The sequence below is a fragment of the Lemur catta genome, chromosome 1 (genome assembly GCF_020740605.2).
Source record: "Lemur catta isolate mLemCat1 chromosome 1, mLemCat1.pri, whole genome shotgun sequence".
Taxonomy (NCBI): Eukaryota; Metazoa; Chordata; class Mammalia; order Primates; family Lemuridae; genus Lemur; species Lemur catta.
Window position 1 is genome coordinate 48,697,534 of NC_059128.1, and position 27,658 is coordinate 48,725,191.

Here is a 27,658-nt window from a genome sequence, read left to right on the forward strand (position 1 = left end):
GTGCTCGCTTCGGCAGCACATATACTAAAATGGGAAGGATACAGAGAAGATCAGCATGGCCAAAAAAAAAAATCATCTAGTCCAGCCCTCACATTTTAGAGATGAGAAAGCTGAGGCCCAGACCTGGCATGTGACTTGTCTAAGGTCACAAAGCTAATTTCCTGTAAAGCTAGAATGATAACCCAGATCTACTGTTTGGTTAATAGTGATAGATAAATATCCTATCAAGTAGATCAAGTAAAAGTAATAGGTCAGTATTATAATATATATTTTTTTCCATCTTAGCATATATGGAAATTGGAAAAATAGGACATCTCACACATCTACAGAAATAAATCCTTTTATTTTATAACATTCCCTTTTTTTTTTTAAAGATGCATACAGTACTTGTAAGCCCAAGAATTCTGAGAAAAGCTATAGAAGACCTGGCACTATTTTTGAGAATTACACAACTGGGCAACAAAATAACACCTTTATAAATGTCAGGGCATATAGAAATAAAATTTAGTGCTCACACACAAAAATAGGGAAGTTACATTCAACACGTTTTCTTAAACGTGCATTTAAAATGTTTTATGTTTTCTAAAACTTTGGTCATGCTTTATTATAACCTACTAAATTTCACAATTATGCAGATAATTAAACCCAAAAGGTAAGCAAATATATCACATTCACAGCAGCAAAAGCAAGCTAATACTGCACAATTATATTAGTGGATTGATTCAAAAATACATGTTTTTCACAAATAGCACATAAAACTTAGTTTGTGATAACATAGTTCATTGACTTCCACTTCATAAAATAAGGCTGAGTAATGAGACAGAGCAGAACATGATTACATAAAAAGTATATTTTTAATTACAAATCTAATTGTAAATACAGGGTAATAAATTGCAATTTCTATCGACTAGTGCAAATGAGCAGGACTTTTCTCAAAAATATCAAAATTGGATTTATCCCACATGCCTCAGATTTCATGAATAATAGGATATATTGATTATTTTAGGGTTTTGTGTGATAGGTACAAGTAGTAGGGTGATATAGGATAGATATGTGCTCACAGGCTGCAAATAAAAATAGCCATTGACTTAATTTGCTGAATGTAAAGTACAGGCACTAAAAATGTAACTTTTAAAAAGTTCCATTTGTCATCATGTAAACAGTTTTGTTCATCATAACATATTTTATCAAAGATTCATAATTCATTTAAAATTGTCATATCGAGCAATTCCTCTAAATTCTTTTTGATATGTGGTGGTTGAGATGCAGCCTGATTTAACAGATTCTGACCCATCTGGGCAAAAAGTGCTTTTGATAATTTAGCTGTGGCTGTTCGTATATTTCCTCCAGCTCCAGGCAGAGAGCCACTATTTGTCATGTTCCCTAAGAGGTGCCATAAAACCACCAACACTTTCTGTTCTGTGGCATGGGGCTTCCTTTGATAGAGTTCCATAACAATATCTGAAACACAAAAATATGGTGAAACAGTGAGAGTTTTTAAACAATTAAGTTCACATTTTGCTAATTATAAAGCACTTAAAATATACTGAGCATCTTCCTCATGCCATTTGTTCTAAAGTTAGGCTTCTTAAGGAAGTAAAGGCAGAACCCTCCTCTTAAAGACTGAGATCTTCAAGTACAGTATTAGCATTCCATATATGATGATTAGTACATGCAAAAGTGATAAAGAGAGGAATTAAATTCAAAGTTCACCTCAATGTTTTCCAAATGTAGTTAAATAAAAATTTATACATTTTTCACCCATGGACATTTTATCAAACATAACTTTGAAATAGCAGTTTTCTGTGAGCACCAATATGTGATTTTAAGGTCTTTTTATTTTTCCTGTATTATTTCTACTAACAGAAAGATTACACACTTTCTGGAAAAAAAGAATAAAATTCTTCTGAGTAAAATTTCTGGGGTAAAAGTTGTAAAAGATCCTCTTGTGGATCATTAAACAATTTATTTATACTTCATGGGTACTGATATTGAATTGGGAGCTATTCTAAAAATAAGTTGAAATACTCATCAGTTCTTTGTTTATAAAATGTTTCTTTAGAATTACAATTAAAAGTCTTTACCAGCAAGCTTTTCCGTCATATCCTGTTTTGCTTTTCCATTTAAAAATTGAGCTTTTGTGCAAAATGGCTGTAGAAGTAAGTAATTGTCTAAACAAAAACAACAACACAGAGACATATGTTTAAAGAGTAATGAGATCTTAGTTATTTTCCATTATATAATAGCATTGAAAGGAAAAAACATACTCATTTCTAAGGTGCAAATCTTTTAAGTTTTAAAAATCTACATTGCTAATCACTATTTAAAATTCTCTATAAAATCTTTAATAGAGTAATATTGAACAAACGGGAAATAATATCTCAGAGCATTAAAGGAGCTATCACGTGGTATTAAAAAAAGAATTGCTTATCTCTAGGCATCTTGTTCTAAATGATAGCACAGGTTTATCAAAAAGCAGAAAGAGAATTTGCTTTTGGCGGGGGGAAGGTTTTACATTTACTGATTTTTAACAACGTTTTAATTTTGAAATAATCATAGATTCACAGGAAGTTGGAAAGACAGTACAGGGAGGTCCTGTGTACCTTGCACCCAAAGATTACATCTTACATAATTACAATTGACCCTTGAACAACATGGAGGTTAGGGAAAGCGACTCTTGCACTATTGAAAATCTATGTATAACTTTTGACTCCCCCAAAAGTTACTACTAATAGCCTACTATTGGCCAGAAGCCTTACCAATAACATAGTCAATTAACACATATTTTGTATGTGTATTATATACTGTATTCTTACCAAAAAGTAAGAATACAAAAGAAAATGCTATTAAAAAGATGTCAAGGGCCGGGTGAAGTGGCTCACACTTATAATCCTAGCACTCTGGGAGGCTGAGGCAGGAGGATCACTTGAGGTCAGAAGTGTAAGACAAGCCTGAGCAAGAGTGAGACCCCGTCTCTACTAAAAATAGAAAAATTAGCTGGGTGTCCTGGCACCCGGCCTATAGTCCCAGCTACTCGAGAGACTGAGGCAATATCAAGGAGTTTGAGGTTGCAGTGAGCTATGATGACACCACTGCACTCTTCCTGGGGCAACAGAGCAAGTCTCTGTCTCAAAAAAGAAAAAAAGAAGAAAAAAAAAAACAAAAAACAAACTGGACTCAGAAAGTATGAAAGTAATGTCAAAGCAATTTGAATACCAAAGTAAGATTTCTTACCTACATGCTGACTTAGTGCCTGAACAACATTTGTAGCAGCAGCGTAGATGCCTGGATTCTTGGAATTCAGATTATTATCCACAATTGCTGGAATTAGCATGTTGATTATTGGAGACAAATTGTCTCCAAGTAAAGGAATCATTTTGTACATTGTTTCCAGAGCCACCAGATTTACTTTACTATTGGAATCATGAAGTCGAGATTTAAAAGCATCAAAGATCTGAAAGTAAATTGGTAAATTATTTAAAGTAAAATAATGTTTATACCTATTATATTTAAATTCTCTTGGCATTTCATAATATTTCTCCTGCTTTACTCAGTTTAAACACACACACAAAATATCCTATTTAACCTGAACTTAGACAACAGGAACTTTATAAAAATTTGGATGCTAAATCTAAGTGAAGAATTTTCTTACAGCAAAAAAAAAAAGGCTTCAAAAATCACTGCAAAAGACATCCTAATAAAGGATGAGAAATATGGTTCAGTAAGCAGATAACTGACTTATTGTAAATATCTAAACGTGCTATTTTCTGGAGGGTGCAGGTTAGCTTAGCTAACTCTAAGAATTTAAGAAAAGTTTCTGTTTTTATTTCTATTCATACCAGAAGCAGACATGCAAGTATTACTGTAGAGATTTGACCTAGTTTTGTTTAGGTTTGGTATGAAAATTTTAGATATAATTGCAGAGTTCGATTTTTATTATTACTTCTTCACCTGATTAACAATGATACCTTTGCTCTTTGATTTCTTTATTTTTTTTAAAGGAGGGGTGCTCAGTTGCATTTTGTTTTTGTTGAGACAGTCTTACTCTGTTGCTCTGAATAGAGTGTAGTGGCGTCACTGTAGCTCACTGCAACCTCCAACTCCCAGGCTCTAAGTGATCCTTCTGCTTCAGCTTCCTGAGTAGCTGGGACTACAGGTATGCGCTGCAACACTGGCTGTTTTTTTTTTTTCTCCTTTCTTTTTGGTAGAGATGGGTCTCATTTTTTGCTCACCACGGCCTTCCAGAGTGCTAGGATTACAGGCATGAGCTACTGCGCCCAGCTGATACCTTGTTCTTTGGAATCCTTAAGTTTCATAAACTCAATATATAATAAAGTAAATGCTAAACAATCTTTTAATTATGTCAGGTGAACGAAAAGCTACTCTATGAGGCTGAAACTATTAATAATTTCCAATATTTATTTATTGTTTATTTATTATTTTTCATGGACCCTGATTCAAGTAAGCAAACTGTTAAAAAAAAAAAAAGAGACAAGGTAACATCAACTTGGATATTTGTTTTTTATTTATTTATTTAACGGCCCATCACTTCAGAAGATATTTGTTGATATTAAGGAATTAATGTTTTTTTGGCATAACAATGGTGTTGTTTATAATTTTATGGGAGTCCTCTTCATTTAGAGATACATGCAGAAATATTTATAGATGAGATGATACAGAATGCAATCCTTTTATAATTTTCCTTACGGTGAGGGGATAGAGTTAAGATACATACAAATAAGATTAGCCATGATCTGATAACGGTTGTTTTTTTCTTTTTTTGAGACATAGTCTTCCTTCGTTGCCCTGGGTAGAGTGCCATGGCGTGATCACAGCTCACTGCAACTTTAAACTCCTGGGCTCAAGCAATCCTCCTGCCTCAGTCTCCTGAGTTACTGGGACTATAGGCGCATGCCACCACACCCGGCTAAATGTTTCTATTTTTCTATTTTTAGTAGAGACAGGGGGGTCTCACTCTTGCTCAGGCAGGTCTCGAACTCCTGACCTCAAGTGAGGCTGCTGTCTCGGCCTCCCAGAGTGCTAAGATTATAGGCGTGAGCCACTGTGCCCAGCCTGATAATTGTTGAAGATGGATGATTTGCCTATTGAGTGCTTTATCTAATTTGTCTTATTCCATTATAGGTTTGAAATTTTTTATAATAAAACATTAAAACAAAAACAAAAAGACCTCCTAAACAAACAAACCCAAACAGTCTTCCCAAGAGATTTATTTTTATTCAACAGATATCAGAAAATGTACTTTCTGGCTCCCATGACATGGTAATGTGGTACTTTCCTTCTGAAAAGTGACACAACACTATTGGAATTAAAGAACAGTTATGGTATGTTTGCGAAGTTTAATATATATTATGTAAATTTAAAATAGAATTTAATGAATAAGTTACTAATAGAATTAACTGAACTAAATTCTGATGAGACATAATTAACCTAGGCTCTGCTACTATGAACATTTATTAATATTTCCTTTTCTTTTGTTTGTGGTCTTCCTAAAGATAGGTATATAAAATCAGTATATAGAGATTTATAACCCACATATGAAAAGTTTTATTCTAAAACAATATCAAGTCTCTTAAATGTCCTTGTTTACTTTCTATTACTAATATTTATTGATTCACTTAACATATATTTACTGAATGCCAGGTTCTGAGATCACCATCTTGTGGGAGGATTCAAAAAAATAAGTGGCTATTTTTTTATTTTTTTCCCAGTCACCTTGAATTGTTCTAGTATGCCTATAACATAGCAAAACCTAGGCAATCGATTCTTTTCACTAAGCTTATTTTAACACTTCAAAGTAATATATGTAAAGTTTTAAGATTTAAGGCAACAGTTTATTAATGAATTTTATTATTATTTTTTCTGAGACAGGCTCTTGCTCTGTTGCCTGGGCTAGAGTACAGTGGCATCATTATAGCTCACTATAACTTCAAACTCCTGAGCTCAAGCAATTTTCCTGCCTAAGCCTCCCAAGTTGCATGGACTACAGGCATGCATCTCATCATACCCAGCTAATTTTTTTATTTTTTTGTAGAGATGGGGATCTCACTATTGCTCAGGCTCGTCTTGAACTCTTAGCTTCAAGTGACCCTCTCCTCTCGGCCTCCCAAAATGCTAGGATTACAGGCATGAGCCACAGCACGTTGCCCTAATGAATTTTATTGGCTGCAGATTTCAAATGAATATTAATTTTGACAGGTCCTTACCTTCACAATGTTTCCAATAACAAGCTCTTGATTATTTTCAGTATCTGATAAAAGCTGCTTAATCCCATTAATACGATCACGAAAATCTTTTGCATTTAATAAACCTGTTATGACTTTAATGTACTCAGCACTTTCAAAGGAATTACGAGGAACTGATTTTCTAATGACTTCACGAACTTCAGTCACCTCTCTAAAGTGAAAGAAAGGTTAATTTAATTTCATTTTTACTTTCCTATAAAAACTACAAATATAACAAAAATTCTCATCACAAATTCGCTTCCCAAAATTTATAAAATGATCTAACCTACAGCCGCAATGTCTGTTGGGGGTCCCCAAGATCTCCTCTAGGATTGATTTGCTAGCAGGATTCACAGGAGTTAGCACATAATTTTACTCATGGCTAAAATTTATTACAGCAGAAAGATACCAAGCAAAATCAGCAAAGGGAAAAGGTACATAGGTCAAAATGCAGTGGAAGCCATACTCAAGATTTCAAGGGTCCTTTGCCAGTGGAATCACACAGAACACACTTAATTCATTCAACAATGAATTGTCACAACAGATATGAAATGTTGTCTACCAAAAAAGTTTATTAGAGACTCCATGCCCAGGTTTTTTATTGGGAACTGGTCACATACAGACTCTTTACCTAGGACACACCAAAATTCCAGACCCACAGAGAGAAAGTAGATCTTTAGCATAAGCCACACATTGTTTGCCCAAACAATTTAGGCACAGTAAACTATCTTATCAGTTAGAGAATAGTGGGGATCTTCTTGAAATCCCAGTTTCCCATGCTAGCCAAAAGCTAACCTTGCAAGCAGGCCTTTTTGTGTTTTTTTTTTGTTGTTTGTTTGTTTGTTTGTTTAGAGACAGAGTCTCACTCAGATATCTGGGATACAGTACAGTGGCATGGTCATAGCTCACTGCAACCTCAAATTCCTGGGCTGAAGCAATCCTCCTTTCTCAGCCTGCAGAGTAGATGGGACTACAGGTGACTGCCACCACACGTGGCTAAATTTTGTGCCTCCAACAATCCTCCTGCCTTGGCCTCTCAAAGTGCTAGGATTATAGGCATGAGCCATTGCACCCAGCCAACAAACAGCCCTTTTTAAGGATGGTAGTTTCAGGGCTGCAATGTTAACTCTTTTCTGAACAGGTTTCCTAGCCCCTTAGGATCTAGATAAATTTAACTTGCACCTCTTTCTCAATCCCATCCTCCATGCAAGATCAAGTAGGCCACTTTTATCAGGGAATAGTAGGAATCTTTCCAGAATCCAAGTTCATTGATGTCAATCAATGGCCAATCTATCTAAGCAGGCATTTTTCTGAAAAATAGCAGTCTTAGGACTGCTATGTTAACCTTTTTCTACAAAGTAGCCATGTGAACACATATGGGAAAATGAGAAACTTGAAACCCGCAGGACATACTATGACAATGACTTAGTAGTATATATGTTTAGCATGGCTATAAAGTGGTAAAATAATGTTTATCATGGCTCTAAAGGGGTAACTCAATGTGGCAGATGATGATCCCCTTGAAACTAAAAAGTCATGCAAATTGTCAGGTCTTCAAGACAACGGTAACAATTACCAGTTACCACCATGTCTATGACTAGCATTACTAAAATCAGCACTAAGGTTGTCTTAAGGGCAGTGATCAATGGATGACTCAGAATCATTTTGAAAATGGATACATGATTGTAATCTAAAACGCAGATTCCAGATATATTTATCATTAGTTTTAATTTGTTTAAATGAATTAATCAGGTTAATTTGTACAACGATTAATTATATAATAAGAGAAAGAGAATTAAACTTATATTTAAACTGAGGGCTATACGGTATATAATAGGTGAATAATCACTTCTTGGCCTTTCAGCTAAGATCAAGTGTAAAAGGTGAGTAAATGAAAACAGTAAAACAGAAAAACACCTCAAAAATCCATCTAATTACTGAAACTGGTCTTTAAAGATGGATTTTTTTGGTTAAAAACAAGATGGAGGGGGGAGGGGATGGAGGTATGACTACATGATGAGTGCCAGGCGCACTGTCTGGAGAATAAGAACGGATGCGCTTGGGACTCTGACTCGGGGGGATGGGCAGGACATGGACAATGTATATGACCTGAACTTATGTACCCCCATGATGAGCTGAAATAAAAAAAAGAAAAAAAAAAAAAAGAAAAGAAAATGATGTGAGTCAAAAAAAAAAAAAAAAAAAAACAAGATGGAGTTGATAGTAAAATAACACTTAACATACCTTGGGGAGAAAAGGTAAAGTAACAGCCAAATGGAGAGATTTATCAAGTATATGAACATTAATAAAATTTAGAAAAAAGAAGACATTAAGAATAAACAGTCCATAGTAGTATTATTTATATAATACACTGACTATTCAAAGCAAATATAATAATAATGTTTTGAGGGATTAGACTACAGGTAGAAATAAAATGCATGACAAAAACAGCATAAAAGATGATGGGGAGGAATCAAATATACTGTTGTAAGGTTCTTACATTATACCTAAAGTGTTCTAATATTATTAGAAAGCAGATTGTGAGATGGTAAAGATGCATATTATAAAGTATGTATATTATAAAGCCTAGACCAGCCACCTTAGACAAAAGAACCAAGAGGTATAGCTAATGAAGGAAATGAATGAACTACCAAAATAATCGCTTACACCCCCCTCAATCAATCTGAAAGAAGTCAGAAAAAGAATAGAAATAGAAAATATAAAACAAATAGAAAATAACATCAAGATGAGAAGCTTAAACCCAAACATATGAATAATTACATTAAACATAAATGGGAAAACAACCCAATTAAAAGGCACAGATTGTCAGATTGATAAAAAGACAAGACTGAATTACATACTGCCTACCAAAAAAAAAAAAAACACTTTAAAAAGACATGTCAGGAAATGCAAGTCAAAACTATAATTTGTTAAAGAAAAAATTATTCTGACATTTGTTAAGATGGTAAAAAAAGACTTTATTCAAGAGGAATCATGACTCTTGAAATAAAGGAGAAAAATTATGCTTACATCTGCATACAATGAAGACAGCTAGGGATTTATGGCCAACAAGCAGAGTGAGGGGGGCCAGTGGATGGAAAATTACTAAGAGGTAGGGGGGTCTCTTGCCAAACTGGACCAATGAGGTTCTGATTAAAGGCAGGCCAAGATCCTATACATAAAAGGTGGGGGGATGAGGAACTTGATCAAGTATGAAGGGTGATCACATATTAAGGGTGGAGAGACCGGCTAGGTGCAGTGGCTCATGCCTGTAATCCCAGCATTTGGGGAGGTCAGGGGAGCAGGATCACTTGAGGCCAGGACTTTGATATCAGCCTGGGCAACACAGTGAAACCCCATCTATACCAAAAAAAACAAAAACAAAAACAGCTAAGTGTGGTGGTATGCACCTGTAGTCCTAGCTACTTGGGAGGCTGGGGTGGGAGGATTGCTTGAGCCCAGGAGTTCAAGGTAACAGAGTGTTATGACCATGCCACTGCACTCCAGCCTGGGTGAGAGGGAGACCCTGTCTCAGGGGGAAAAAAAAAAAAAAAAAGGGCAGGGGAGATGACTTAGCAGGTTACTTTGATAAGACTGGGGTTAGGCAGACCAAGGACACAATCCAAGGACAAGGCCTAATTGAAAAGAGGACTCAGAGGAGCCAGTCTAATGTTTGGTTAAGAAAAGTCTTTGTCAAATGAGATAACAGTTACACCCACTATGATAATAACAAGTGAACAAGTGTTGGTGAGGATGTGGAGAAATCAGAACTTCTACACTGCTGGTGCGATGTAAAATGGTGCTACTTTGGGAAAAAAGTCTGGGAATTCCACTCCCATATACCCAAGAGAATTGAAAATATATGTCCACAACAAAACCAAATGTCCAACAACTGGAGAGACAATATGTCATAAATTTATATGCAATGGAGTATGATTTAACCATAAAAAGAAATGAAGTATTGATACATGCTATATAACATGGATGAACCTTGAAAAACAAAGCTAAGTCTAAGAAGCCAGTCACAAAAAACCACCTATCATATGATTCCATTTATATGAAATGTCCAGAATAAGCAAATCCATAGACACAGAAAGAGACTGTCTATGGATTGGGGGAAGGGTTGGGGAAAGGAGGGTTGTGGGGAAATGGTAAGTAACTGCTAATGAGTATGAGATTTCTTTTGAGGGTGATGGAAATGATCTAAAATTGATTGTGATGACAGTTGCACAACTCATTGAATATACAGATGCTTCTTGACTTACAATGGGGTTATGTCCCAATAAATCCATCCTATGTTGAAAATACTGTAAGTAAAAAATTCATTTAATACACTTAACCCACTAATCATCCTATCTTAGTCCAGCCAACTTTAAACGTGTTCAGAAGTCTTATATTAGCCTACAGTTGGGCAAATCATCTAACACAAAGCTAGTTTTAAAATAAAGTGTTGAATATCTCATGTAATTTATTGAGTACCATACTCAAAGTGAAAAACAGAATGATTGTATCAGTACTCAAAGTATAATTTCTATAGTACTAAATGTGTATTGTTTTTGCACCATCATTAAGTTGAAAAATCATAAGTCAAACCATTGTAAGTTGGAGACCATCTGTACTAAAAAACATTGAATTGCATGCCCTAAATAGGTGAATTATATGGTAAGTGAATTATATTTCCCTAACACTGGAATTTAAAAAAAAGACATTCCATGCAAATACTATCAAAAAATGCCTAATATCAGATTAAACTAGTCTACTAAAACAGATTTCAGGACAGGAATATTACCAGAGATAGAGGTACTTCATAATGACAAAAGGGTCAAAAACTCACAACCATCCTAAATGTACCTGAACCTAATCACATTGTATCAAAATATATGAAGCAAAAAATGATACAATTGAAAAGTATAAATTTAAAAATCCACAAAAATTGTTGGAGATGTCAATACTCCTATTTCAGTAATTGACAGAACAAGTAGACAAAAAATCAGTAAGGATATGGGAGACTTGAACAACAATCAACTTAACCTAACTGACGTTTTATAGAACACTATACTCAACAAGAGTAGAATGTACTTTCTTTCAAGTAGAAATAAAATAATCACTAAGATAGAATACATACTAGACCATAAAAAAAGTTTCTCTCTCTCTCTCTATTTATTTATTATTTATTGAGACAAAGTCTTGCTGTGTCACCCAGGCTAGAAAGCAGTGGCTAATCATAGCTCACTGCAGCCTTGACCTCCTGGGCTAAGGCAATCCTCCAGTCTCAGCCTTCCAAGTAGCTGGGACTACAAGCATGCACTTCCACACCTGACAAAATTCTTGTTATAATGTTTTTATTTTCTTAATTTTTTTCTTTAATCATAATTATGTATTACTTTTATCACTGGGGGAAAACAATAAAGGGTATAAATTAAAGCAAAATTAATCAGAGATGTCCAACAGAGACCTAATATTGACAAGTTCAATAATACTAAAGCTTTACTAAGGTTTAGTGAATATAAAAGCAAACTGCTGTAAATATATAATTGCCTTATTAAATCTAATTATTTCATACTTTCTAGGTCTTTACCAAACTTTTAAAACTCCATTAAATTTTGGAAAATACCCGAGATAGTTCATGAAAACATCCAAATGAGACTACTATCACTAGGGAGTAATTTCTCTAATGATGTTGACTATCAGAAATCATCTTACCTTTCAGCTGAACTGAAAGCATCTCTAGAAACAGACGAAGATCTTGTATTTCCAACACTGCCAGGATGAGATCGTCTTCCTTTTGCTGAAGGAGTATCTAGTGGTATCTCTCCCAAACCCTGTCAGTAAACACAAACAAAGGTAGCATAATGGAAGTCTTACAACTAGTAGTGAAATAACTTGCAGAATGTAATTTTCAAAGTAGCCATTATTGACTTTTTTAAGATTAATAGCATTTTAATAATCTGCTAAACTTACGCTTTATAGAGTATCAGATACGTAAAATACTTTATAATTAGTAGTAAATTAACAAAATATGTGACTAATAGGAAATTATGAACTGACTTAAAACAAATTGTTTAAAAATTAAAATGCTACATTTTATAACCACTCTTCTTAAAGCATAAAATCTATACAGAAAATATGAACACATTCCATAAATGATGAATTTCTCTGCAACATTAGGAGTTTGAGAATAAACATTTTGGAAAGAACTATTTAAAACCTTTTTGTTCCTGACAATTGTACTGGAAACGACTCACAAATATAATCTGCCTCATTTTAGTTAGATAATTTTTTGCAGTTATTTTAATAAGTTCTATATGAATTAAGCTGAAATCATCAAGAGCAATGAGCAGGAAAAAGTCTATTACCACATGTCTTTGTAATATTACCCCTTCATAAATGAGTCCTGAGTCCAAGGTCATCAGAGAAAAATGACGTAAATTACAATAGAAAAATTGTATATTATTAAGTTAAACATAGTCTTCAAAAATAAGATATAAATAATCCGGGCGTGATGGCTCATGCCTGTAATTCTAGCATTCTGACAGGCCAAGGCAGGAGGATAGCTTGAGGTCAGGAGTATGGAACCCTGTCTCTACTAAAAATAGAAAAAATTAGCCAGATGCAGTGGCTCGTGCCTGTAGTACCATCTACTCGGGAGGCTGAGGCAGGAGGATGTTTTAAGCCCAAGAGTTTGAGGTTGCACTGAGCTATCATGACACCACCACACTCTAGCCTGGGCAACAAGAGCGGACTCTGTCTCGGGAAAAAAAAAAAAAAAGAAGATGTAAATAGACTACTGTTCACATTTTATTTCACTTGGTATTCTCTCACTCGTTTCACAGACATTACTGAATCCCTACTATCTATCAGGATGTATTCATGCGGCACTTATCCTCAAGGGACTCCCTAGTAATGCTCTGCAGTGTGGTAAGAGCTCTAATAGTGGGATATACAAGGTAAATACAGCAGGGACCAAGCATGGTAAACAGTACTATCTGCATTTTATAAAAATTAAAATTCTAGTCAAAGAAATGAGTGGCATACCTCAAGTTACAAAGCTGCTAACTGTCAGAATTGTGATTCAAACCCAAGTGTTATAACTCCAATAAGCCAAACTATATTCTACCAAACATCAAGCTTCTTCTGTTCAACAAACATTTACTTCCAAAGGCTGACACTCTGTATGTCTACTTAGTATAATATTTTAGTTGTTGAAATACTGTTACAGATATATTTCAAATGATTAATAGAGAAATAATTGAAGTAATTATTTCTATTCTTTGCCTTGATGGAAAAATATACTTTGCTTTTAAAGTTGTTTATTTAACTAACTTTTTCCACATACCTTTTGCCGTAAATTTTTAACAGATTCCTTAATATATGGCAAATCTTTAGATGGGACATATTTTTCAAGCATTTTTTCAAAGTTAGGATGACACATCATGAGGAAAAGCATCTTTCGACCATAATACCTATGAATATTTGAGAAATAGGTAAATAATCTTACATATGTTAACTAGCTGTTTCTGTCCTTAAATGCAATTTTTTTTCAGTAGGAAAAAAATCTATCAACGTCAAGATTACCATCCCTATTTTAAGGAAGCCACTGAAATGTAGATACACTAACAGTGTAGTACTAGAAAGTACAAATAGTCCCCAATTTACAATGGTCTGACCTATGATTTTTTGACTTTACAATGGTGTAAAAATGATACAAATTTAGTAGAAACTATACTTCAAACTTTGAATTTTGATCTTTTTGCAGGATAGCAACATACAGTATGATAGTCTCTTGAGATGCTGGGCAGTTGCAGCAAACCGCAGCTCCCAGTAAGGCACACAATCATGAGAATAAACAACTGATACTCTGTAATATTCTGTGCTACCAGATGATATTGCCCAACTGTAGGCCAAGGTGAATGTTCTGAGCACTTTTAAGGTAGGGTGGGCTAAGCTATGTATGATGTTCAGTAGGTTAGATGTATTAAATACCTTTTCAACTTGATATTTTCAATTCACAATGAATTTTTCAGGACATAATCCCCTCATAAGTCAAGGAGCATATGTATAGGAGTCTCCTGTCCTCTCTCTACCTGCTTTTAAAATCACTATGACTTCAAATCTTTTAGTCATGGCTCAGATGGAGAGCAAAAAGCTTTGATTCTATTTTTCAGGCATCCCAGGGTCCATTATCCAGGTTGGCACTTGGCAGAATTGTGAGTTAGTATAAGTTTGTCTTTGTTCTGGGTTCCTTGCACAGATATTTTGCACCCACCTACTGGCCCAATGTTCTGGCCTGAGCCAACTTTTCCTAGATCCCATATTTCTCTCTCTTTTTCCCTAGTCAAAACTTACCTGGGTCCTAATTCTTCAAAATCCTATCCTCTGCTACCTAAAATACACCCACGTTAGTTGATAAATCATGGGTGAGTATGTTAATAAATGTTGTTATAATCTCCAAACTAGGGTTTTTATGTTATATGAATTTTAAAATAATCCTCTTAGGATAATACCTTAAGCCAAAATATCATTCTAATGGTAGAAAGTCAGATATCATTGAAGTACACATTGGAGAATCTTTTAGCACAGAGACATCTTATAGTACCTCAAAATAATACCACATTATTAATCTTCAAGGAAGCCTGGCCCTAAAATATAGTTATACATTTGCTTACAATGTGCAATATACGGGACTAGAAGAACTAGAGGACAGACTTTTGTGGGGGAGGACTATAGGATGATCTTAAGATCATCTATATCAACCAGACCCCTTCAAATGTAACGAAATTGCAGAAAGGGAGGTGATGTCAGAGAATAAATATTACCTTTCTCCACAACCAGAATAAGGTTTATACCCAGATAAGCAGCTCCTAATCAGTTACAGTTTCAAAGACAATTCTGACATTTAGCCTGGAATATTAAGGACTGTAGGTCTATTATAGGGCCCAACAATATGGGAAAGGTTAAAACAAACAAGTAAACAAACAAAAGGGACACAAAATGTGAGAAATTTGTGTTGCCTTAAGCTGCTATGTCTGTTGATTTTTTACATAGCAATAGAAAACTAATATATTTACTTCCTTCTTCTTCTTGTTTTTTTTACATTCACTTTCTTTATTAGCTTTAGGTGTAATGAGTTCCACAAGATTAACTCCAGTTACCTAAACTAATGAACATCTTTGTCTTAAAATATTAAAAATTTTATATCCTTCTTTACTTTAATCTTTATAACTTCAGGATCCTCTCTCCCACTTTTAATTATCTTCATATATTACTGCCATAAAATTTTAGATTTTGTGTGGGACATTGCTAGCTACCTAGTCCAAACTTCCTGATTTTATAGACAAGGAAACAAAGACTAAAAGAAGCTAAGTTACTTGCTTAAGGGCAAATAATGATGGGCCTAGGATTTTAACCTAGGCTTCTGACTATGTCCAAAATTTTTGTCACCACTACTGCTATTGTACTATCCACATCTTAATTATTTTGCCTTATTTGTCTGATTGCTCTTAATGTTCATAAAATTGTTCTTCATATATAACCACCATCACAAATTCATGGAGGTTTCCAAGTGCAGATATCTCATGTTTCAGGGCATAATATACTATTATGCATTATTCTAGCATTCACAGGTACCTACTTCCTTGATTTTACCTGATTGCTTGGAAAATATATCATCAACCCCTAAATGCATTACCTTACATTTGCCCATAATGAAGTTCTTCTGCCACTTTTCTGCCCACTCATACAGTCTTGTGCCGTTTTCGTGAAGTTCATCCCTGTGACTTGGCATCTCACTACCCAGAAGTATGTAGTGTCATCTGTAAATTTGGAGAATTCACTGTGCACTCCCTCAAGATCATTTACAAATTGGTTAAATAAGACTATCCCCCAGCACCAATCCCTAGGGACCCCACTTCTCCATGTAGAAAAATGTTCATTAGTTTTTAACTTTTATTTCTTTTCCTACTTTTAAGCCCTTACACTAACAGATTTAGCAAATATTATTAGCAGCTATTCACCTGGTTTCTTGTGAGCTGTCTTGAGCAAACTTAGTAGCAGCTGGTAATATACGTTCAGCCATATCCTTTGCTCCAGATAATATACGTTCTGGTTCCATAAATTCCACTATATCTGATAAGTGCTGGGCTGTACACCTTCTTACCGCAATGTGTAAATGGCTACAAGGACATATGATCAGTTAAAACAGTTGTATGAACTATTTTCCAAAGATCTATCTTAAATGATTAAACAGCCCAACATCATCCTGGGAGGCTAAAATGACAAATTATTTGTATTAGTTATCCCTCCCCAACAAGTTAAAAACAAAACAAACTCATAATCACTGACATTTATTTAGCTCCAGATCTATGAATGTTTAAGTATTGTTATTAAAATACCAGTGTTATTATTCTTTTTATGCTCAACATGTAATATGTTTATCACATAGGAATTATTTTTTACTGAAATAATATTGAAATTTGCTTGTTTGTTTCTATACCCTAGATTGCAACATTCCATTTTTAGCTTAAAGCCATTTCAAGATTATTTTGAACAATACCTTTGTCCTCCACTGATAAGAGAAACAACTGCACGTGTAGGAGTTACATTATTAACCATAGCTCTCAATGCTTTGTCAACATCTTCTCTTATAAATGTATTTGATTCTCCAGCCTTGTGCAACAAAACTTTAACTGTAGTATCTAGTTCTTGATCCATGTTCTTTTTCAGATAAGTGAAAAGATCACTTAAACAGACTACAGCAGCACGAGAAACTCCAGAACGTAAATTTTTCACCTAAAAAAAAATTTCCAAAAGTTAGGTTTTGCTGATTCTGAAAGAAAATAAGTAGCAATTACTTTGAAATGAATCTTACTATTAAAGTAATATATTTTAACATTATCTTTTGTCCTAATAATCAACATCTAATAAATTTTTTTAAACATTGCAAATTAAGACATGGGCTACTTTAACAAAATATAAGCCTACTTATGTCATATAGCACAGAAAAATTTAAAGGTCAAATAAACGTGGCATATTTATTCTTTGTTATTCAAACAATCTTTTTCTCATCTGAAAAACACATTTACCTCTTGAACTACTGCAATAGTTGTTTCATGCAACTTTGTGTTCAATATCTCAGAATGAAAAGCAGCTAAGCATCTAATAAAATTCAGTCCCTCAATTTTCTTCTCCCTATGGGAAAAAGAAATGACAGAATCATTTATTAAATGGAGTCAACTGAAACAGAATCTCAGATGTCTTCTTTTTTGTGTATGGAATACTGCCAATGAGGAGATCTCATCTGTTTTCCCTTACCATTTAGGGATCTCAAATAAAAAACATATAAAGATCTTTTAAGACCTAAAAGCACTAATGACAGTCAAACTAAGTTCATTCTTTGTATTACAAATAAAAAGAAATACTTCTTCCATATTCTTTCTAGATAGCAGAAGGACAGAAAGGAATGACAAAAGACATGGAAAACAATAAAACAAAAATGGAGTAGAAAATTAACTACCTGTTACTTTATTGGTGAGTACAAGTATGCCTCAGAGACATTGTTGGTTCAGTTCCAGACCACCACAATAAAGCAAATGTTACAATAAAGTGCAAGTTTTTTAGTTTACCAGTATATAAAAGGTTATCTCTATATTATATTGTAACTTAATATACAATAGCAATATGTCTAAAAACATCTATGTACTTTAAAAGTTATTTCATTTCTAAAAAATGCTAATGATCATCTGAGCTTTCAATGAATTGTTTTCTTTCTGCTGGTGGAGGGTCTTGCCTCCACATTGATGGTGGCTGACTGATCAGGATGGTGGTTGCTGAAGGCTGGGATGGCTGTGGCAATTTCCTAAAATAAGATGACAATAAAGTTTGCCATGTTGGTTGACTCTTCCTTTCACAAAAGATTTCTCTGTGGCACGTGATGCTGTTTGATAGCATTTTACCTACAGCTGAACTACTTTCACAATTGGAGTCAATTCTCTCAATCCCTGCCACTGTTTTATCAACTAAGTTTATAGAATATTCTAAATCTTTGTCATTTCAACAATGCTCACAGCATCTTCACTAGGAGTAGATTCCATCTGAAGAACAACTTTCTTTGCTCATCCATAAGAAGCAATTCCTCATCCATTCAAGTTTTATCATGCAATTGCAGCAACTCAGTCAAAGCTTTAGGCTCCACTTCTAATTCAAGTTCTCTTGCTATTTCTACCATATCTGCAGTTACTTCCTCCACAGAAGTCTTGAACCCCCTCCCCAAAGTAATTCATGAGGGTTGGAATCAACTTTTTCCAAACTCCTGTTAATGTTGCTATTTTGATTTCCCATGAATCATAAATGTTCTTAATGGCATTTAGAATGGTGAATTCTTTCCAGAAGGTTTTCAATTTATTTTGCCCAGATCCATCAGAGGAATCACTATCTATGGCAGCTATAGCCTTAAGAAATGTATATCTTAAATCATTAAGACTTGGAAGTCCAAATTACTCTTTGATCATGGGCTGAGAATGAATGTTGTATTAGCAGGCCTAAGGACAACATTAACTCCTTGTACACCTCCATCAAAACTCTTGAATGACCATGAATGACCAGGTGTGTTGTCAATAAGCAGTAATATATATTGTTTTATTTTATTTTTTCTTCTTGAGGCAGAGTCTCACTCTGTTACCCTGAGTAGAGTGCCATGGTGTCAGCCTAGCTCACAGCAACCTCAAACTCTTGGGCTCAAGTGATCCTCCTCCCTCAGTTTCCCAAGTAGCTGGGACTACAGACACTCGCCACCACACCAGGCTAATTTTCCTAATTTTAGTAGACACAAGTTCTCACTCTTGCTCAGGCTGGTGTCAAACTCCTGAGCACAAGCAATCCTCCTGCCTCGGCCTCCCAGAGTGCTAGGATTACAGGTGTGAGGCACTGCACCTGGCCTAATAAGCAGTAATATTTTAAAAGGAATCTTTTTTGCTGAGTGGATCTCCACAGAAGGCTTAAAGCATTCAGTAAACCATGCTGTATGCAGATATGGTGCCATCTAGCCTCTATTGTTCCATTTATAAAGCACAAGCAAAGTAGATTTAGCATAATTCTTAAAGACTTTAGGATTTGCAGAATGGTAAACTAGCACTGGTTTCAACTTAAAGTCACCACTGCATTAGCCCCTAACAAGAGACTCAGCTTGTCCTTTGAAGATTTGAAAGCAGGCACTGACTTCTTCTCTCTAGCTATGAAAGTCCTAGATAACATCTTCTTCCAAGATAAGGCTGTTTCATCTACACAGAAAATCTGTTCTTTAGTGCAGCTGCCTGGATCTATTACCTTAGCTAGATCTTCTGGGTAACCTGTTGCAGCTTCTACATTAGTACTTGCTGCTTTACCTAGCACTTGTATGTTATGGAGATGGCTTCTTTCCTTCAACCTCATAAACCAACCTCTGCTAGCCTCACACTTTTTTCTGCAGCTTCTTCACCTCTCTCAACCTTCATAAAATTGAAGAGAGTTCAGGCCTTGCTCTGGATTAGGCTTTAGCTTAAGGAAATGTTGTGGTTGGTTTGATTTTCTATCCAGATCACAAAAACATTCTCCGTATCAGCAATAAGGCTGTTTTACTTTATCATAATTCATGTGTTTGCTGGAGTAGCACATTTAATTTCCTTCAAGAACTTTTCCTCTGCATTCACAACTTGGCTAACCAGCACTAAAGGCCTAGCTTTCAGCCTATCTTGGCTTTCAACATGACTTCTTTACTAAGCTTAATTATTTCTAGATTTTGATTTGAAGTGAAAGACATGTGATTCTTCTCTTCCTTTGAACACTTGTAGGGTTATTAAATAATTGACCTAATTTCAATATTGCTGTGCCTCAGGGAATAAAGCGGCCTGAGGAGAGGTAGAGAGATGGGGGAACGGCTGGTTGGTAGAACAGTCCGAACACATGCATTATTTATTGACTAAATTTGCAGTCTTATATGGGCGTGGTTTGAGGTGTCCCAAAACAATTGTAACATCAAAGATTACTGATCACAGATCAACATAACAGATATAATAATAATGAAAAAGTTTGAAATACTGCAAGAATTACCAAAATGTGGGAGACAAAAGTGAGCACATGTTGTTAGAATAATGGTGCCAATAGACTTTCTTGACAGAGGGTTGCCCTTTGTAAAAAGCACAGTATCTGCAAAGTACAATAAAGCAAAACAAGGAAACAAGGAATGCCTGTACATGATTCAACAGTAGAAAATGGAAAAACACCATTAGTTGTTTCTGTAATTTTTATTTCTTCTTCATTACCTGACCTAATGAGCCAAATAAATGGTAGGTGGATACCAACAAGAGGGTGTGATGCAGATGGGATTTAGATATAACCTTTCAAACTTTATGGTCTTCATCTTAGAAATTTGAAGAATGTGAGTTAAGAAGAGTTCCCTTAGTTGGTAACATTGCTAGTGGTCATTTTTTAAGCTTTTAAATCCCTTGAACAATTATGGAAAATGGAGAGAAAAGATCTAAGAATTCAATGTGGCAAAAGTAAACCTATTTAACAGCTGTCCAGGTCAAAATTTTCATTGTTTGGATAAGCATAAAATATTTACACATGAGGTTTTTAAAAATTTATTTATTTTTATTTCCATAGATTTAGGGAGTACAGATGGATTTTTGTTACATGATGAATTGTACAGTTGTGAAGTCTGGGCTTTTGGTGTACCCATCACCCAAATAGTGTACATTGTACCTAATAAAAAATTCTTCATCCCTCTTCTACCTTCCCTCTTCTGAGTCTCCAATGTCTATTATGTCATTCATATGACCATGCATACTCAAAGCTTAGCTCCCACTTATAAGTGAGAATATGCAGTATTTGATTTTCCATTCCTGAGTTACTTCACTTAGGATACAGTTACAGCTTAGCCAGAAACAACCCAATTCTATACACATAATCAGAAAATAGTAGGAAGTGGAGTCAAGAAGGGGCACAGAAAAAGCAATTAATAAATAGTGGGTGAATTTTCCAAATTTGATCAAAACTATAAAGTCTCAGATTCAAGAACAAGCCTCAAGCAGGATAAACGACAGAATATCACAATGTGGAACAGCATAATCAAATCACTAAAAGGAGTGTTAAAGAGAATATTCTTAAAAATACCCACAGAAAAAAGACACATGACATACAAGAGAGCAAATATTATAATTACAGAAGCTGTCAGATCAGAAATATGCAAGTCAGAAACCAATTAGTTGAACAAAATCTAAGTACTAAAAGAAAAACAAAACAAAACAAAAAAACCCCGACTGTCAATCTAGAATTCTATAACCAGTGAAAACATCTTTAAAAAATGAAGGCAAAATAAAAGTATTTTTAGATAAGAAAAGCTAGCTATGCTACATGAAATATTAAAAGAAAATGTTAAGGTAAAGAAAATGAGACCAGCTGGAACTAAGATCTATAAGAAGGCATGAAGAATAGTGGAAATGATAAATAATATGTGAGTAAATATAACAGACTTACAAAAAACTTAAGAGATAATTGACTGTTGGGAGAAAAAGTAAGAACAACATATTATTGAGTTTATACCATATGCAGAAATACAATGTATGACAACAACAGCACAAAGGACAGGAAGATGGAAGGCCATTATTATAAGATTCTTATATTATATATGAAATGATAAAATAGCATTTGAAGCTAGACTGTGAGAAGGTAAAGATACATATTGTAAACTCTACAGCAAGAACATAAAAAAAAGAAAAAGGCATATCATTGCAGCCATGGGAGATAAATGGAATATTAAAAATATGCAAATAATCCAAAAGACGGCAGGGAAAAAAATAATAAAAACAACAATAGGATAATAAAAAATATGTAGCATGGACTTACCAAGATAAAAACTTTTGGGCACTAAAGGTCACTATCAACAGAGTAAAAAGGGAGCCCACAGAATGGGAGAAAATATTTATAAATCACATATATGATAAGGACTTAATATTCAGGATATATAGAGAACTCCTAAAACTGAACAACAAAAACAGCCCAATTCAAAACAGGCAAAGGACTTGAACTGACATTTTTCCAAAGAAGATATACAAATGGCCAAGAAGCATATAAAGGGATGCTCAATTTTACTAATTATTAAGGAAATGCAAATCAAAACCACAATGAGATACCACTCCACACTCATATTAGAATGTCTACTATTAAAAAAAAAACCCTCACAAACAACCCCTCCTCCAAAAAAACAGGAAAAAAAAAAAAAAACCCAAGTGCTGAAAAGGATGTGGAGAGAATGGAACCCTTGTAAACTGTTGGTGGGAATGTAAAATGGTACAACCACTATGGAAAACAGTATGGTGGCTCCTTAAAAAATTAAAAAGAGAATTATCATATGATTCAGCAATTCCACATCTGGATATATACCCAAAAGAACTGAAAGAAGAGATAATAAAAGATATTTGTATACCCATGTATGTAGCAGCATTATTCACAACAGTCAAAAGGTAGAAGCAACCCCAGTGTCCATTAATGGATGAATGGATAAACAAAGTGTGGTTATCTATACAATGGAATATTATTCAGACTTAAAAAGGAAGAAAATTCTGACACATGCTACAACATGGATAAACCATAAGGATATTATGCTGACTGAAATAAGCCAGTCACCAAAGGACAAATACTGTATGATTTCACTCATATGAGAAAGTAGAATGGTGGTTGCCAGGGCCTGAGAAGAGGAATAATGGGGAGTTATTGTTTAAAGGGGATAGAGTTTAGTTTTGCAAGGCAAAAAAGTTCTGTGACTAGTAGTGATAGTTGTGCAACAATATGAATGCACTTAATCCCACTGAAGTATACATGTAAAAATAGTTAAAATGGTAAATTTTGTTATGTGTATTTTATAACAATTTTTAAAAAAGCAAATGTAGCAAGATGAAAGACTTGAACCCAAACAAATTCATAATTACATGAAATATAAATGTTCAAAGCAGCTCAATTAAGTTAGAGAGGGAATGGACAGAGATGTTGGAATGGACAAAATAGCAAAATCCGGCTGGGCGCAGTGGCTCACACCTGTAATCCTAGCACTCTGGGAGGCCGAGGCGGGTGGATCGCTCGAGGTCAGGAGTTCAAGACCAGCCTGAGCAAGAGCGAGACCCCGTCTCTACTAAAAATAGAAAGAAATTGTCTGGCCAACTAAAAATATATATATATATAAAAAAAAAAATTAGCTGGGCATGGTGGCGCATGCCTGTAGTCCCAGCTACTTGGGAGACTGAGGCAGTAGGATCGCTTAAGCCCAGGAGTTTGAAGTTGCTGTGAGCTAGGCTGACACCACGGCACTCACTCTAGCTGGGCAACAGAGCGAGACTCTGTCTCAAAAAAAAAAAAAAAAAATAGCAAAATCCAACTCTATGCTGTATATAAGAAACATACTTTATAGATACATATAGACACAGATAAATTATAAGTAAAAGGATAGAAAAAGATACATCTTGCCAACACTAATCATAAGAAAGAGAAAGAAAATCACCAAAGATAAAAACAGACACTTCAGAATGAAAAAAGGGTCAAGAAGACATATCAATTTTAAATGTATATAGAACTTTATAATAAAGAAAAAACTGATAGAAATTTAAGGAAGAATACATAAACCTACAATTACGGTTGGAGATTTCAGTAACTCCTTCTCAGTAATTGATAGACCAAATAGACAGGAAATCAGTGAGGATATAGAAGACTTAAACAAAAACTATCAACCAACTTGGCCTACTTAACAGAGAATACTACAATTCAATAGCAGCAGACTGGAACTTCTTTTCAAGTTCATGTGAAACATTCATTTGAAAAAGATCAAAGTCTCTGCCTTCATGGATCTTATAATTTAATGAGAAAAATATATATAAGGGATAAGAAATAATGCAAGGGATATTAGGAAAAATAAAGCACAACCTGAGCAAGAGTGAAACCCCATCTCTACAAAATATAGAAAACTTAGCCAGTTGTGGTGGCACATGCCTATAGCCCTACCTACTAGGGAGGCTGAGGCAGGAGGATTGCCTGAACCCAGGAGTTTGAAGCTACAGTGAGCAATGATTGTCCCACTGCACTCCACCCTGGGTGACAGAGTGAGACCCTGTCTCTAGGAAAAAAAAAAAAAGAAAAATAAATTAGAAACAGAAGGGCAAATGAAGCCCAAAGAAAGTAAATAATAAAGATCAGTGTGAAAATCAGTGAAATAAAAAACAGACAAACAATAGAGGAAATCAGTGAAAGCAAAAGTGGGTTCTTGGAGAAGATCAGTAACATCAATAAGCCTCTAGTCAGACTGATCGAGGAAAAAAATAAGAGAAAAATAAATTACGAACATTAGGAAAGAGAGAAGGAACATCACTACTGATCATTCAGCTGTATTAGGTAATAAAGGAATATGATAAACAGCTTTATGTCCATAAATTTAAGAACTCTGGTGAAATGGACAAATTCTTTGAAAGATTCTAACTACGAAACTCTCACTCATAAAGGAATAACCATATATTGTATAACCCAATATTTATGAAGGAAGGGAACTGAATATTAGTTTAAAATTGTCCCACAAACTATCCAGGTTTGAATAGTTTCACTGGTTAATTATACCAAACATATTAGGAAGAAACCAATTCTATATAATTCCGTATTACTAAGGGACAGATACTGAAGGACTAGCTTACATGGGTCTTCATTATCTGTCCCTTACCTCTTTCTGCAGCTTCATTCCCTACTGTGCGCTGCCTTATTTATCCACTCTCATCTTCTAGCTGTTTCCGGGACACCTGAGCTCATTTGTACCTCAAGATCTTTAAACACTCACCCAATGGCATTTTCTCTTACTTCATTCAGATCTCTGTCAAATATCAACTCCTCAGAAAAGCCTTCTCTCATGACCCTAACTAAAATAGTATTCTTTTCCCCATCCTCTCAAGTTGCTTATTTATTTATTTATTTTTGAGGCAGGGTCTCACTCTGTTGCCCACACTGGAGTGCAGTGGCCTCATCATAGCTCACTATAACCTTTTACTCCTGGGCTTAAGTGACCCCCCTGCCTCAGCCCCCAGAGTAGCTTACTGAAAGCTACAGTAATCGATACAGAACTTTTCTTCTTTTGTAATATAAGTGTTATAGTGCTATACATTTCCTCTAATTTAGCTACACCCCACAAATTTTGGTGTTTCATTCTTTATTTCAATAAATTCAAAATACTTTACAATTTCCCTTTTGATTTTTTCTTAGATACACGGGTTATATATATTAATAAGTGTTTGTTTCCAAATGTTTGGGAATTTTCCAGATACCTGTTACTAATTTCTAATTTAATTTCACAGAACAAAATCTATATAAACTGATTACCTTTAAATTACTTGTTTTTTGGCCAAGAATAAGGTCTTTCTTGGTAATGTTTTTTCTTGTGGACTTGAAAAAAATATGAATTTTGCTGTTTTAGGTGGAATGTCCTATAAATATTAATTTGATCAAGTTGGTCAATAATGTTGTCCAAGTCTTCTATATCCTTCCTGATTTTCTGTCTACTTGTTCTATCAATTAATGAGGGTTGTTAAAGTTCCACCTACAATTGTGGATTTATTTATTTCTCCCTTGTAGTTTTATCAGTTTTTGCTTACTATATGTTGAAGCTCTTCTATATGGTAAATAAATGTTCAGGATTGCTATGTCCTCTTGATGACTTAACTACTTTATAAAATGACCCTCTTTATTCTGCATGTGGTACACAGAATTCTAAGATGGCACCTATGATTCCTGCCCCCTAATGGACATTCTCTGTATAACATCCTCCCCGTGGTCATGAATATATGATAGGATATCACTTCCTGTGATCATGTTAAGTTAGATGGAAAAGGGATTTACAGATATAATTAAGGTCTGTACCAGCTGACTTCAAGTTAATCAAAAGGAAGATTATCTTGGGTAGGCTTATTAGGTGATCTCTTAAAAGAGATAAAGAATAGCAGCAAAGATTCTCCTAAGAAGTAAGCTGCCATGTTGAGAGGGCCTATGTTTGTGTGTGTGGCCCATAACAAGGACACAAGAGTGGCCTCTAGGAGTTGACAGGGTACCCTCCCTGGCTGACAGGTAGCAAGAAAATGAGGACCTCAGTGTCACAGCTACAAGGAACTGAATTATTCCAACCATTGAGTTTGGAAGAAAATTGGGAGATGAGATTGAATCCCTGGCTGACACCCTGATTAGCCTAGTGAGATCCTGAGCAGAGAATTCAGTTAACTGGGATCTGAATTTTCTTTTTTTTTTTTTCTTCTTTGAGACAGACTCTCTGTTGCCCAGGCTAGAGTGCCATGGCATAAGCCTAGCTCACAGCAATCTCAAACTCTTGGGCTTAAGTAATCCTCCTGACTCAGCCTCCTGAGTAGCTCGGACTACAGGTGCATGCCACCACGCCTGGCTAATTTTTTCTTTTTTTTAATTTCAAAATATTAAGGGGGTACCATATCTCAACTCTTGACCAAGGAAACTAGATAATTAATTTGTATTGTTTGAAGCCACTGCGTTTGTGGCAATATGTTATATAACAATATAAAATAAAAACATTAGTATCTTTGCTTTGAAATATACTTTGATATTAATATAGCCATGCAAACTATCTGTTGATTAGTGTTAGCATGGTATATATCTTTTGTGTTTCTATTTTTAACCTGCTTGTGGTCATATATTTAAAGAGAATTTCTTATAGGTAGCATATAGTTGCATCTTGCTTTTATATCTAATCTCACTAGACTGTTTTGTTCATTTTATTAATATATTTAATGTGATTATTTAGAAGGTTAGGTTTAAGTCTTACCATTTTGCTATTTGTTTTCTATTTGTCCCATCTTCTCTTTTCCTTTTTTCCTCTTTTTTTCTGACACTTTTAAATTGAACATTTTTATAATTACATATTATCTCCTTTGTTGCCTTACCAATTACAATAGCTATGTTATTTTACTGGTTGCTTATGGATATGTAGTACACATCTTGAAATTACCAAAATCTACCTTGAAGTGATATATTATTTCACATATAAGAACCTTATAACAATACTTCCATTTCTCCCCTCTGGGCCTTTGTATTATTGTCATACATTTTATTTCTATATACGTTATCTACCCCACGATATGTTATTTCTTTAAACAGTCAACTGTCCCATAAACAAATTTAAATAATAAAAAATGACTTTTAAAATAAAAAAAAGAATGAGTTGGAATTATATCAAATAAATATACAAAATTTTATGGTTTTCTATATATAACCAATCACAAATTAGAAAATAGTATAAAAAAGAATACAATCAAAACAGTAATCATAAATATCTAAAAATAAACTTATGAAAGAGTTCCATTGTTTTTTTTTTTTTAATTTTTAAAATTGTTTTT

The 27,658-nt window shown here is 34.6% G+C and overlaps 1 protein-coding gene and 1 pseudogene across 8 annotated transcripts in view; one reads left to right on the forward strand and one right to left on the reverse strand.

The window, feature by feature from the left end:
- LOC123631244 lies at positions 1–61 on the forward strand (annotated as a pseudogene).
- A 263-nt stretch (positions 62–324) lies between these two features.
- Positions 325–27,658, reverse strand: part of TOGARAM1 (TOG array regulator of axonemal microtubules 1) — an 84,313-nt gene continuing 56,979 nt past the window's right edge. For 4 of the 8 annotated variants that reach the window (XM_045567962.1, XM_045567946.1, XM_045567955.1 and 1 more), the window contains 9 exons: positions 17,324–17,429; positions 16,795–17,030; positions 16,256–16,414; positions 13,579–13,705; positions 11,946–12,064; positions 6,225–6,414; positions 3,235–3,454; positions 2,085–2,171; positions 325–1,461 (listed from right to left, as the gene is read on the reverse strand). In XM_045567962.1, the coding sequence (XP_045423918.1) occupies positions 1,196–1,461; positions 2,085–2,171; positions 3,235–3,454; positions 6,225–6,414; positions 11,946–12,064; positions 13,579–13,705; positions 16,256–16,414; positions 16,795–17,030; positions 17,324–17,429 (1,510 nt within the window). In that variant the 3' untranslated portion in view covers positions 325–1,195. Of the gene's footprint in view, positions 1,462–2,084; positions 2,172–3,234; positions 3,455–6,224; positions 6,415–11,945; positions 12,065–13,578; positions 13,706–15,990; positions 16,055–16,255; positions 16,415–16,794; positions 17,031–17,323; positions 17,430–27,658 lie in introns of those variants that run through there. The other 4 variants (XM_045567970.1, XM_045567969.1, XM_045567976.1 and 1 more) reach the window with 4 other exon arrangements.